The sequence below is a fragment of the Channa argus genome, chromosome 14 (genome assembly GCF_033026475.1).
Source record: "Channa argus isolate prfri chromosome 14, Channa argus male v1.0, whole genome shotgun sequence".
Lineage (NCBI taxonomy): Eukaryota > Metazoa > Chordata > Actinopteri > Anabantiformes > Channidae > Channa > Channa argus.
The window spans coordinates 26227504-26240150 of NC_090210.1; the positions used below are offsets into that span (position 1 = coordinate 26227504).

Sequence of the window (12647 nt, forward strand, 5' to 3'; positions counted from 1 at the left end):
TTACATTTGAAGCAAAATTGCTTGTAGAAAGAAGAAGACCTACTCAAACACGATAAACATGTTCATAAGTTGTTTTGATGGTTTGCTGCTTCCATTTATTTTCACAGAATAAATGCGTGAGTGAAAAGATAAACAGGATGAGAGGAGGAAGGACATGAAGAAACGAGTGTGACTGTCTTTGATCAACTTCCTCCTGCTTTTCACGCTCAAGTTCACAGACTCACAGCTGTTTAACACAAGCTTTAATATTTCTAACATTAACATGAAAAACAACATGTACTTCAGGAGGTGACATGCAGACGATACAGCTTTGTATACAAAATCATCTGAAATGTGAATTGTCCAGCTGTTAGCTGGATGATCTTTCACACCCTGACAGTAACATTCGGGTTACAAAACAGTTAAAAGTCACACAATCCGACAAAGATATGCAGCACTGGCTCAGTTTAAAACTCATTATTTCACTCCTTTATCTTCAGTAACAGCAGCTAAAAATCTCAGTTTGAAACCTAAAAAGCTTCATATTCAGCGAACAGACATGTCCCAATGATCTCCTACAAAAAGTCCTGACAAATTCTTAGAATTCTTAGAATCTTAGCAGGTTGTGGTCAATATTCTAGGGAGACATTTTCATATTTAAAATGTTTTTCTTTTATTGCAGTTTTTAGGGTCTGATTTTACTTATTTTATCTGAGTTCTGGTGAGAACTCTTTAAAATGCAGTAGCAGACATGTTAAATGTTTTCCAGCTTTAAAGCAGCTTGAAGCTAAACTGAAGTGAAACTCAAATGCCCAGCAGCCTCTGTCAGTCATTCAGGTCTGACATGGATTAGAGTTGCGTCACATTTCTGTAAGTTTTTGACAGCTGCAGCACTAACGGGAAGGTGCAGTTGTGTCTTTACAGTGACAGGGCCTGTGAGGTTTCGCTGTCTGACATTACCGTGGCTCGAGTGGAGCTCTGTGTGCTCCTGGTCTTACTGAGTGGAATTTTGCTGGTTGGTGTCCGGCACTGGCATCCGCAGCAGCGCAGCATCTGCATGATGTCGCGACGGAAGCGCACGCCCACAAAGACGTACAGGAACGGGTTGAGGCAGGCGTGCATGTAAGCTAAGCTCTTTAGCACCTGCCCCACCACGTCAAAGCGCTTTATGCTATCACATTCCAGTATGGTCATGTTGGTGGCTTGAGTCGCCTCCATCACCAGCATGCCATTGTAGGGAAGCTGAGACAACACAAAGGCCACCACCACTGCCAGGATGACACGCATGGCCTTGTGCTTCTGGAAATTCCGGGTCTTGAGCAGCTTGGCGACGATGATGCTGTAGCAGAAGGCCATGATAAGGAAGGGCAGGCAGAAACCCATGCTCACCTGCAGTGACAGTACCAGGATCTTGGTGAGGTTGCCCACATGAGATGGGAACACCATCCTGCAATATGCAATATGAACACCATCCTGCTCTTGTACCCCACCTTTGTCTGTGGTGGTGGAGAAGATGAACTCAGGCAAGGCCAGCAGCAGGGCAAGTAGCCACACCCCCACACACACCAACCGACTGCAGCGACGTCGTGCTGCCTGCGAGTTCTGTGCCTTGGTGGTCTGCACAATGACGATGTACCGGTCTACACTGATGCAGGTCAGCAGCAACATGCTGCTGAATAGGTTCACCTTGTAGACGGCAGAGTTCACCTTGCAGAGGCCAGAACCAAAGGTCCAGCTATGCGTTGCCTCGGCCGCCCACAGAGGCAGCGTCACCAAGAACAGCAGGTCAGCCACTGCCAGGTTCAGCAGGTACACATCAGTCATGGTCTTCAGCCGCCGCTGGAAGTTCAGGTAGATCCACACCACGGCCAAGTTCCCAACTCCACCTACCACGGTGATGATCCAGTAGAGTGGCGGCTCGTACTGTGCCCTGAAGTGCCGTACCGAGGCCCGGTCACACATCATGTCCTCTATAGTATAATCATAGTCCTCAGAGGTTACAGTGGGACTAAAGGTGGGCTCGCCCTGGCAGGAAGAGACAACACACCTGAACACATCTGCTGCTCCCTCACTGGTTGGTTCTACAGACTGTTTGTATTAGTCAATTCAAACCTGAACCTGTGTTTTTTCAATGTTGCTAAACAATCAGTAACTATAATCATAAAACATTGTTACCTCAGCATACAATGTTGTGTTGTCGTCCATGGAGGTCATGTGATCAGGTTCTTGTTGATGATGATGATGATGTCATTCAGTGACCTTCAAAAAACAAAACAGATTCAGGACAAAAAGACTTTAGTGCTTTCAGAATGTGCCTCCTCCCCCTCTCTGTCTGTTTTGCATCATTTCCTCTCTGTTTGCAGTAGTTCCTTCATTGAAAAATGATCGCTCAGATTTTTTAAAGTACAAGTAAAAGTACAATGAACTTGTTATTGTTTAGTTCATATTTATCTTAGAAACAATCAATCTGATTATTGATTATTAACAGAGTTTACACTAAGTAAATTGTGAGAAAGCAGAGTGTACTTTTTATACATGAATATAATAATATTAGGTATCCAATATTTACCATTATAAAACTGACATTACCAAATGTCCATAATTGGTAGTTGTACTTTTGATTCTTTGATCACAGTTTACGTCTGCATACTTTTATCAAAGTAGAAATATGTTTACCTTGTGGTTTTACTACTTTTACTTTCTGCTGAGCTCAGGGATCACAGTAGAAATACTCATTGACGTTTTCAGCTGACGGTGATCTGTGGTGAAAGTAAGAAGAGACACTTATTGCATTCCAAATGCTACTGAGGTAAAAGTATTGAAGTACTATAAAGAAAAAAAGTATTATTATTGTAAGAAGTAAAAGAAGTTAAAGTACTTGGAAAGTCACAGTGAAAGGCATCTAAATTTGAATGTAATTCTGTGAAATATTTAACTTTGAGAATCATATAGGTTTCAATTTATAAACTTTCAAAAACTTTTTTTCTTTTCCACATTTTCTACTTCACTTCAGTTCACTTTTATTCCCTTTACGATTTCAGATTAAAATAGAAATTAAACAAATAAATGATGATGTAGCTGTAAATAAAGCCATAAAATAAATTATTAACAGCTGCAACATGCAACGATATGATACTGATCACATAAAGTGATCAGTATTATATCATCAGTAATTACAATAAAATAATATACATTGTTGTGCATAATGCATATATTACTTACTCTTACTAAGGAACAGAGTAAAATGGAGGTATTTCTACTTCTACAGAGTTTGAAATAGCAGTTGTTAGATCCTAAACATGGTGGTTAAAATGCTGTACACCTGGAAAAATGTTGTTTTTTTATTTTATTTTTTTTTATTGTGAATTGTGAACTGTCTTGATCAGGACACGATTTTTCTCTAACATGTTTGTGTTTAGGTTTTTATAAATCTCAGCTGAACTTAGCAGCACATGTTCAGTTTCATGTTCCATTTGGAAACAGAAATGTGAAAATCAGAAAATTGTGTTCATGAAAAGCACACAAAGCCGAACGCAGACAGACAGACACAGACAGGTGTGGACTTACAGTCAGACGTCTCTTCATCTCTGTTTGTGGCGCCTCAAGTTTGAGGCTTTTTTGACTTTGTGTCAGTTAAACCACAGAGTGACGTTCACAACGAGATGCGTCAAAGCAGAAGTTACAGAAGGAGGAGCTGAACAACACAATGCTCTTATGTAACCTCATCTGAGTCTACATCAGACAAAGCTTCCACTAAGGCCTTAAGTTAAAAACACTTAATCAACAGATGAAGTAGGCTTTATTGCTGAAACCCTGTTCAGGACTTTCCCCTTAAGTTCCATGTGAATATAATATGAATTTCTGGTGAATTTGACCTTTTGATAAATTAAAGAATTTTCCACAAATAAATCAAAACAGTTTAGCTTAAAACTAATGGACTGGGACATTTTACAGAGACAGACTGGGGACTCGCCTGTCTCCCTATGAAAGCTGGGATAGGGTCCAGCCCCCTGCAATCCAAATAGGAAAAGCCATTACAGATAATGGATGGATTAGACATTTTAAGGAATTTTCTAAATAGTGTTTCTCCTAAAAAAAACTTACATTCAGCAGTGTGGACACACTCAGGGCCACACTTCATAGACCTTTCTCTGACATGTCCTTGACATCAGGGCTTCCCTGGAGTGAATACTCATAAACAACTAATGGCTTAGAAAGAAATCTTTTTTTGCTTGAGCTTTGACATTGATACCATGCAGACCTGGATTGAGCACCATCCTGCTGACCCCCCACATGAACTCATCGTCATGTCCCTTTCAAAAATTACAGAAAGAAACTGTCTTTGATTTGATCCTTTCACATGTAACTTTGGAATTTTGTAGGATCTCTTTGGAAATTTGATCAATGTTTCCATAATGATGTCACCATTTAGGCTGATTGATTTTCATGTCAGGTCTTATTCTTGTTCAAATTAATAACAAGATCTTTGGTGTTGTTTTATTCTGAAAAATCTCAGGAATTGAAATCTTTCGTTTCATGTTGTAGTAGCAGTAGTAGCAGATTTATTGTAGTAGTATCTGAAACCTGCATCTTTTGGGTCTGGAGACTTTTGTGGTAATATCCGTCCGACAAAGTTGTTTTTCCTCAACTGTGTCTGGCAGGTTCATGTGTACACTATGTACCCGTCTGTTTGAAACCACAGACACCACTGTGAAAACATGCAGACAACACGTGATGGGTTATTTACTCCAGTTCACCAGTGTTTGCATGCTGAGACAAAGATAAGAAGCTGGATTGTATCAGTAGTACTGATAGCATTAGTAATAATAATGGTGACTTCAAACAACGGTACAAAGTTTATTTACTGTAAAACAAAAAAAGAAGCAGAAAAACAAGAATAAAGTCAGAAACATTATGTATATTTATAAAAGTACCAACATAAGTAGTGGTAGTATCCGTAAGTCTAGTAACAGCATCAGTATCAGTAATATCAATAATACTGTGTAATCTGTTGTACAAACTGAATATCACGTTCTTTCTTATAGTTAGAAACAAACATACAGATCTGTGCTTTTATTTTGTGAGGGCTCTCGCTGACATGTCTCTCTTAATTTAACCTAATCTGATCCTGATCCTAAATTAAATCTGATTCTAGACTGAACCCTAGACCTGAGTCTGAACCCTTGAGTAGTCTTTTGAAGGACATGTCCTCATGTCTTCCCAAAGACAACCACACTCCACATGTCATAGACATGGGTGGACCCTATCTTTCTGACCCTACCACCCCACCACATGTCATGTGGTAGGGTCAGAAAGAGGGTCCACCATTGACAGATCTCCAGCCTGTTTTAGGGCCAACACACAAAGAGACTGTAACAGAGACACACAGACAGACAAAAATTCACACTCATATTCACACCTACAGACAATTTGGAACACACTACACAAACACACAGGAGGAACAACCTAAACACATCATTCATACATGTGGAGACAGAACAAACACACACACCTGCTGCCACTGGAAACTTTCAGCCTCTCTTCCATACATGCTCACAATCTTACTAAATATTTATGAAACTTGTTTGACCGGCTTAAATCCAGGTTTAATAGATGAGGCTCAAAACTGACCAACCCCTAAATCCCTGTTCTTTAATGAAACACTGTGACTTACCTTTATGACAGAAATGTATTGTACACAGTGAGTCACTGGAGGCAAAGACACAATTTAACTGCAGCAAAATAAAAATATATTAAGTTGTTTTAGGTTGAAATCAAGTTCAGGTCAGAGAGTTTGTGTGGATTTGCAGCTTGTCGTGCATTGCTGCACAGAGTGAACACGCTGTCACGCAATGTGGTTGATTCCTGTTTCGATGACGTCTCTCTCACACACATACACAAACACACACACACACAGACTTTCTCTCGTTCTGTGGCCCCTCATTCACATGAAGTCTTTCTCTGATTCTGACTTTACCTTCAAACACACTTTTGAAAGTCTGAGGACCATAAGTCCTCAGTCTCAGAGTTTTATATGACCTGATTTTCATCCACACCTGGTGAGTAAAACGAGGACACATTCTGTTTCCTGTCATGACAGAAAAAGGAAAATAACAGCCTAATCACATGACCCCTTTCCTGTCCTCTCTGTTACTGGTTACCATGGTTACGGCCTTCTGCTTGCACACACACACACATACACACACACACACATACACACACTTGTTTGCATACCAATAACAACACAACCACACACCTCCAGGCTCCCCCCGGTTTTATTGATGAATGATTGGCGGGTGTGCTGACTGCAAATAACATCACTTCCTCTTAGGGGCAGACAAAACGCGCTTGTCAATCTGCGTTCACAGTACAGAACCGGGTTCTTGGATTCTTGGCCTCTGGCCTCTGCGAGTGAATGCACTGTTGCTGGATACCTGACCTGCTAAACCGGTGCCTGGTGCTGCTCACCTGAACTCTGTAAGCCAGTGTTGTTCAGCGCTGGGGAGAGTGTGTTGAAGACCGGAGGTCCATTAGGAACATAACATTTGAAACTCTTCCTTACTGAGTCCCTCGCAACTAATGAAAAAGGGATACTTGTTGTTTTACGTCAGCGATGTGGAAGTTATTCGACAGACTTTATTTCCATAAAAGGATGAAAACATATGTTTATGATTGATCGGGACATTGGTTTATTTTGTTTAGCGTTGCTCATGAGCTGCTTTCACGTGGTGTTTTATTTGTGACTGTGTGATTATAGATGGATTTGGATTTGATCAATCAGGAGACAATAAAAGACCCATGCTCCCTATGTATTGAGGGCTATGCTCATGATAACACAGTGAGGTAATTAAAGACATCACAGATGGTAAAGTTTTGAAGTAAAGCCGGCTTTTAAGATGCTCCTTCCCACAGGTTTCATTTTGTTTCATATTAAATCATTAATGTCCACAATCTGCTGTGATATTGTTTCTGTGCTCATTCAATTTGACCCTTTTTGCTTAATAAACACAGAGCCATGGTGCAGCCTCATCGTCCCCTTCCCAAACCCTCAGAGCTCATAGGAGACAGTCAGGACGTATGTTGGTTTTGGAGCAGATCACGGCACAACTGAAATACTGAGGATGATCCCAGAATGTGCCAGTGGATTAAAACAGCCTAGGCGGAATTTGACAACTTTGACTAATTTGTTTTTATATAATTGTATCTAAAACCACAACACACTCTGTGTTCACCTGTCAACTCCATCCATCAGCTGTGAAGTAAAGGGACCTTTGATGGTTAGTTGGAGAGGACAAACAGTTTGGATTGTGGATCATTCTGTTTTATGGATGTTCTGTGTGACTCATTCTTGACCCATCTCACATTACCTTGTTGGCTCAGTCCCTGTCTCTGACAGGGCACCTTGTGTGTATTTGGAGTCCCTGTGTATCCCCCCAGCTCCTTCTAATCACCCACTCTCCCACCTGAATACCCATCAGCTATTCTCTCCCACTTCCCCACTCAACTGCCAGACACCTTCTGAGCTCACCTTCCCACACCCCCAGCCACTCACCAACTAATCTGCTATGTCCTCATTGGCTGGACTCACCTACTACGCCCACTTAATGATACAGTATAATAATGGTATAGTTATTTATTATTTATTTATTACAGATATGAGTGAGAAACTGTGTGTGACAACTTTTTCATTGTGTCTTTCATTATCTTTATCTCATTATCTCTTTTCCTTCAGGTGGCGATAGAGGTCAGGCATGACGTCAAGCCGAAGAAGAAGAAGAAAAACCAGCAGAAGAAAAACTAGCAGAAGAAGAAGAAGCGGAAGCGTAAGCGTAAGTAAACAGCACAGGATTGAGCTCCAGGTGACTTTTTATTATTTAAAAGTCGAAAAGTTGTATTCGACACGTTGCTGTTACATCTAACGTGGTGCTTAACTAAACAGATTAAACACTTAGTTTTAAACAAACTGTCTCATTAGCTCCTGCTAACACTGTTAGCTTTTACAAATTCACTAGTCTGTGTGAACACAGCAGACAAACCTACATCCAGCAGCTGCTGCTGGCTTCTATCGGTTTTACCTGTTCTCATGGAATAATAAGAGAGATATCTCTGATTACACTTTAGAGTTAATTAAAGTCATAAGAGTATCTAATTTTACTTTTAATATTTAAATGTTAAACTGACACAATATGTATGGTAATACTAAAATTTAACAATGTCATAAGTAATATCACATGTTTGTGCCGTGAGTACTTTTACCTTATTGTCTTAAATAGAACTACAGACTTCTACTTGAAATGCAAGACTCGTTGTGTTTTCACATTGTGATATAGTACGTGTTATTCAAGGGAAAACCCTGAGTAATTCCTTCATTACTGGACTTTAATACCATTGTTAAGAGCAGCTGAACCCACAGTTTCTTCAGAGCAGGAATATGGAGGATTGTACATACTAGTTTGTTCTCAATAAGATAAAACAATATGATACTAGTACTAAACTGTAAAGTTTAATTAAGTAAAGGATCTGAGTATTTCCTCCACAACATATGAGCAGGTTAACCAACTATGTAATTAATGGAACGTTAATACATAGTGGTTCAAAAACTCTGGAAAGCAAGTCTCAAGTTGCAACAGCCAATGTAAATGAGAGCTTAACTCAGAACTACAGGCTTGGTAGAGACTATATACTGACAACTAGTTTGTGTCTTTGTAAACACGCCCTGGCTATCCAGTGACAATCAGAGCATTTATCTGTAAACAGATTACATTGACCTTTCAGCTTAAAGAGTGTGTCTCAACTGTCATATAAACTGGAAAGCTGGTTTCTGGAATCGGGGTAGGGGATTAGGGAAACCTGGTTTCCCCAGTTAGATTTCTCCTGGAGAACAGATTTTTCTGCCTTGTATATGCATAACTAGGTTTTGTCCAACAACGCTTACGCAGAACAAATATTGTAAAAGTTCAGTGAAAAGGTTGAATGAGAGATCCTTTAACCCTTTATTAAGAATCCTTTAATTTGTGCGATCACATTTTTGTTTTTGGTAACTCTCAGCAAAGTTGTGAAGAAGTATTTTATGATAGTTTGCTGATAAGGGAAGTTTCTCTGGTGATAATTTCCTGTCTGGATCTTTTTCCTACAGGGGTCAAAGGTCACAGCTTCACCTGGATTCAGGTGTCCAATTGGGGGACAACGAAGGGATGATGAGGTCAGTGAAGCAGCGTTATCATGACATCAGCCCAGTGACTCTGCAAGTGGTCGGGGGGACTGTGAGCTCCAGTCTATACAGTGGGGAGGTAGAGGGTCTGTCGGGGGGGCTTGTGGAAGCATTCCTGGTGGAGTTTTATCGTTGTAAACTCTGTCAGTTCACCTGCAGCCTCAAGGCCTCCATCAGCAGCCACCTGCTGGTTCAACACCGCACCCCCGTCCTCACTTACCTGGGGGAGGCAGACAGAGGTGGCAGGTCTGAGGGTGGAGAGGAGGCGGAACTGGACCAGTTGGATCTGAATGGACAGTCAAAGCAGAGTGACGAAGATGAGGAGTTCCTGCTCTACAACATGCTGGATAACATGAGCCCACCCACCTGCGACCTCAACACTGAGGGAGTGCTGCAGGTTGCGCACACCTGTGAGGTGACACACCTGATGCGTACAGGCCATACATACAGAGGTCCACAGTCCAAAGAAAGATTCAGTTTCTGTGAGAAAAATGGAGAATATGCGTTTATGATGGTCAAATATAATAGTTTATTATGAAACTGTTCCTTGGATGTGATAGTGACATAATCCAGCAGAGTCCTGAATTGTTCAGTAGCATCTAAAGTACAAACTGAGTTAAAACTCTTCAGGAATGTGTGGCTCTGTCACATCTGAGACTTGGATTAGAACCACTGTATGTACTGTATGAGGACATCTGTCTCTCTTTGGATGTTTGGAGACATAAAATCTTGTTTCTCACACTTCTGTTTTCTCCAGGTCAGCACCCTGTTTGAAGAAGAGGAGTCCTCCATCTTCCCTCTGAAGGGTGGGTCTGTGGATCTGTCCTGTTCCATTGACCCCCCTGCCACCCAGGAGGAGATGGCTCAGTCTGCTCACCTCATGAGTCTGGGGCTGTGTCGCATCTCAGCCACTAAACCTCCCCTACCTCCACCTGCTGCCCCCTCCCACACCGTCCAAAATCCCGCTCCACTTGAACACCCCTCTCACCTTTCGCAGCCCCACAATCTGAGGCAAAGCATTACAGAAAACAGAAAGACCTCCTCCAGCAGAGGGAAGCTGCCATGTCTCCTGTGTTCTCTACTGACGCCCAGGCGGCTGCTGAACGTCCACATCCGGTCCCACCATGCGGCTGGTGGCTTCAGCTGCATCTGCTGTAGCTGGAAGGCCGACAGCTGGGAAGAGCTGGAACCTCACTGGAGGAGTCACTGCAAGAGCAGGAAGAGGAGGATGGACCAGAAACCAGACGACCAGAAGAAGAAGAAAAAGAAGAAAGTGGTGGCAGCAGTGTCGAGGCCATTTAGTTGTCCTGTCTGTTGGAAAATATTCAGGAATGCAGCATCACAAAAGGCTCATCAACAAACACATCAACACACTGAGTACTCAGGTCAGTGCGTCTTCAAATACAGTTTATCCTTATCTATAATCAGTAACAGCACAACTAATTATAATAACATTGAAAATTGTTTGTTTCTTCCAGACAAATTGAGGGGCCGGGTAAATGAAAAAGCTGCGGGGAGGAAGACAGAGCATTCAAATAGGTAGACAAAAGTCAGACCATTATTAGGAAAAGGTTTAAAAAAATATTAAATTCTTTTAAACAACCCTTGAAAATTTTCAGTTCTTAGCTGAATTTTACAAAATAATATAATAATAATTTATTACATTTTCATATTATCACAATTCTCCAAAAACAAAAGTTTAAGAATTATTAAAGTGATGTCAAAACATCCTCAAAATCACCAGTCCCGAAATATCAAACATTATCAATGAAATCTAATGAAATTGAATGTGTAATGTTTTGTGTTTAATTAATTTGAGGTTTGATAAGTCAGATGTCCAGCAGCTATTCAGATACTAGTATTTCTGCTTGTTCCTAGTCAGACCAGTTGCGCTCAAACTGGTTCACTGCAGAGCATCATAGACAAGACGACCAGAAGAAAGAAAGAAGAAGAGCTTGAAGAGACAGGTTTTTACTGCTCACTGTGTCATAGGTGACTACATTAACCATAATCTTTGACTCCACTCATGAACAAGTGTGTCAGGGCTTTGCCATTTTGATAAAGTGACCAGCCACAGAACACAACAGGGACAATCTAACAATGTGCCCGAAACTTACTGTAACATGAAGTTTATCCATGTATGTGAAATGTGTGTTACCTGGTGCAGGGCTGTAATTGGTTGTGATGTATTTTGTTCACAGGAAATTCTCTTCTAAGCTCACTCTGAGGCGTCACCTCGGCGTGCATGGAGGAGATAAACCATTTACCTGTTCGCACTGTCCCTACAGCAGCAGACTGAAAGCTTCACTGCTGCAACACCTAAGGACTCATACAGGTAACGCACTCATACCTGAGAGTTAACACAAACCTTTTTTTCATGTCCAATTCAGTTCCAGTGCTGGTTCAGAGACAGGGGTCAATTATGGTTCACATAATTGCGAAGAATAACAATCATGGTGGATTTGCATTTGACCAGTGGTGTTTACATGCTAATGTAGGCAAGAGCAACATTTGTAAAGAGACATAGTAATATGCTTGTTGTTGTTCATAGTGTTAGTGTGGCTGTGGAAATGATGTGGCTCCACAGTGGATCTCCATCCTGTGGAAAAGCAAAGTCATTCTTAGAAGGTTCCCAAGTTGAGCCGACTCTGAACCAACTGTAGCACTAGTCCAGCACCTGCATCTAAAGTGTGTTTTTAAAATGGGGAAATGCTCACACCTGAGGATTCACACAGGGAACACACACACACCTGACTAACTGTGTTGTGTGTCTTCAGGTGAGAAGCCATACAGGTGTGCTGAGTGTTCCTATGCTTCCATCGATCGCAGCTCTCTGCTCAGACACAGCAGAACTCACAGTCAGGAGAAACCGTACAGGTGTCAGCACTGTGATTACAGCAGGTAACACATCTGACACACTCGTCTTGGTAGGGAATCATAGATACTGTATTCAACCCAAGGGGAAATTCACAATGTGGTGTTTGTTTCTCTACTATGGCTGGCTGTAGGATTATTGCTGGTTGCCGTCATTAACATGCTGTCTTTCTGTGCCAGTATCCAGAAGAAGAGTTTGGACCTCCATGCTCGCCGTCACCACACGGCTGAGGCATTTTTTTGCCAAGAGTGCGAGTACTCGAGTCCTGACCGTCAGTTACTGCTGAGACACATCCGAAGGCACCACGCCCACTGTAACATCACAGTTGACATCACAGCTGATCGGATGCTCTAATTGGACTGTTAAACGTGGGTGGGACTACATAGCCTAGATTTATTTATTCACTTTTAACAGAAATTTTGCTGAAGGTTCTATTTTCTGCTGATTTTTAAAATAAAATAAAAATAAGATGATTTAATGGGTTTGTTTTTTGCCTGAAACTGAGGGTAAGTAGATTCTACAAGGAGTTAAGAATAATTCTCAAGTGATTTGATATACAGCTTGATAAATACGCTATGGTCA

At 41.3% G+C, this 12647-nt stretch overlaps 2 protein-coding genes across 6 annotated transcripts; one reads left to right on the plus strand and one right to left on the minus strand.

Annotated features, from left to right (window-relative positions):
* Positions 1 to 227: 227 nt before the first annotated feature.
* ccr9a (chemokine (C-C motif) receptor 9a) lies at positions 228 to 3684 on the minus strand. The gene is made up of 4 exons (XM_067473772.1): positions 3547 to 3684; positions 2656 to 2738; positions 2155 to 2238; positions 228 to 2004 (listed from the first exon to the last, which is right to left on the minus strand). The coding sequence occupies exons 3-4, from the start codon at positions 2191 to 2193 to the stop codon at positions 898 to 900; spliced, it is 1146 nt and encodes a 381-aa protein (XP_067329873.1). The 5' UTR covers positions 2194 to 2238; positions 2656 to 2738; positions 3547 to 3684; the 3' UTR covers positions 228 to 897.
* A 3421-nt stretch (positions 3685 to 7105) lies between these two features.
* si:dkey-154p10.3 (zinc finger protein 84) lies at positions 7106 to 12538 on the plus strand. 5 transcript variants are annotated; one of them, XM_067473787.1, is made up of 9 exons: positions 7106 to 7602; positions 7712 to 7808; positions 9116 to 9181; positions 9948 to 10575; positions 10669 to 10729; positions 11069 to 11182; positions 11392 to 11525; positions 11968 to 12091; positions 12245 to 12538. In XM_067473787.1, exons 2-9 carry the CDS (start codon positions 7731 to 7733, stop codon positions 12417 to 12419), a joined length of 1380 nt encoding a protein of 459 aa, XP_067329888.1. In that variant the 5' UTR covers positions 7106 to 7602; positions 7712 to 7730; the 3' UTR covers positions 12420 to 12538. The 5 variants fall into 5 exon arrangements, with proteins under 5 accessions (XP_067329888.1, XP_067329887.1, XP_067329883.1 ...); XM_067473786.1 differs by lacking the exon at positions 7106 to 7602 and having other exon boundaries at positions 7716 to 7838; XM_067473782.1 differs by lacking the exon at positions 7106 to 7602 and having other exon boundaries at positions 7735 to 7808; positions 9116 to 9605.
* The last annotated feature ends 109 nt before the right edge of the window (positions 12539 to 12647 follow it).

What these genes read in the sequence shown, in the direction of transcription:
- si:dkey-154p10.3 (XM_067473782.1), top strand. Translation starts at nt 9,174, where the DNA reads ATGATGAGGTCAGTGAAGCAGCGTTATCATGACATCAGCCCAGTGACT. An exon ending in TCAACACACTGAGTACTCAG is followed by an intron (nt 10,576 to 10,668) that starts GTCAGTGCGTCT and finishes TGTTTCTTCCAG; the next exon opens with ACAAATTGAGGGGCCGGGTA. An exon ending in AAGACAGAGCATTCAAATAG is followed by an intron (nt 10,730 to 11,068) that starts GTAGACAAAAGT and finishes GCTTGTTCCTAG; the next exon opens with TCAGACCAGTTGCGCTCAAA.
- ccr9a (XM_067473772.1), bottom strand. Translation starts at nt 2,193, where the DNA reads ATGACCTCCATGGACGACAACACAACATTGTATGCTGAG. An exon ending in ACACAACATTGTATGCTGAG is followed by an intron (nt 2,005 to 2,154) that starts GTAACAATGTTT and finishes TCTTCCTGCCAG; the next exon opens with GGCGAGCCCACCTTTAGTCC.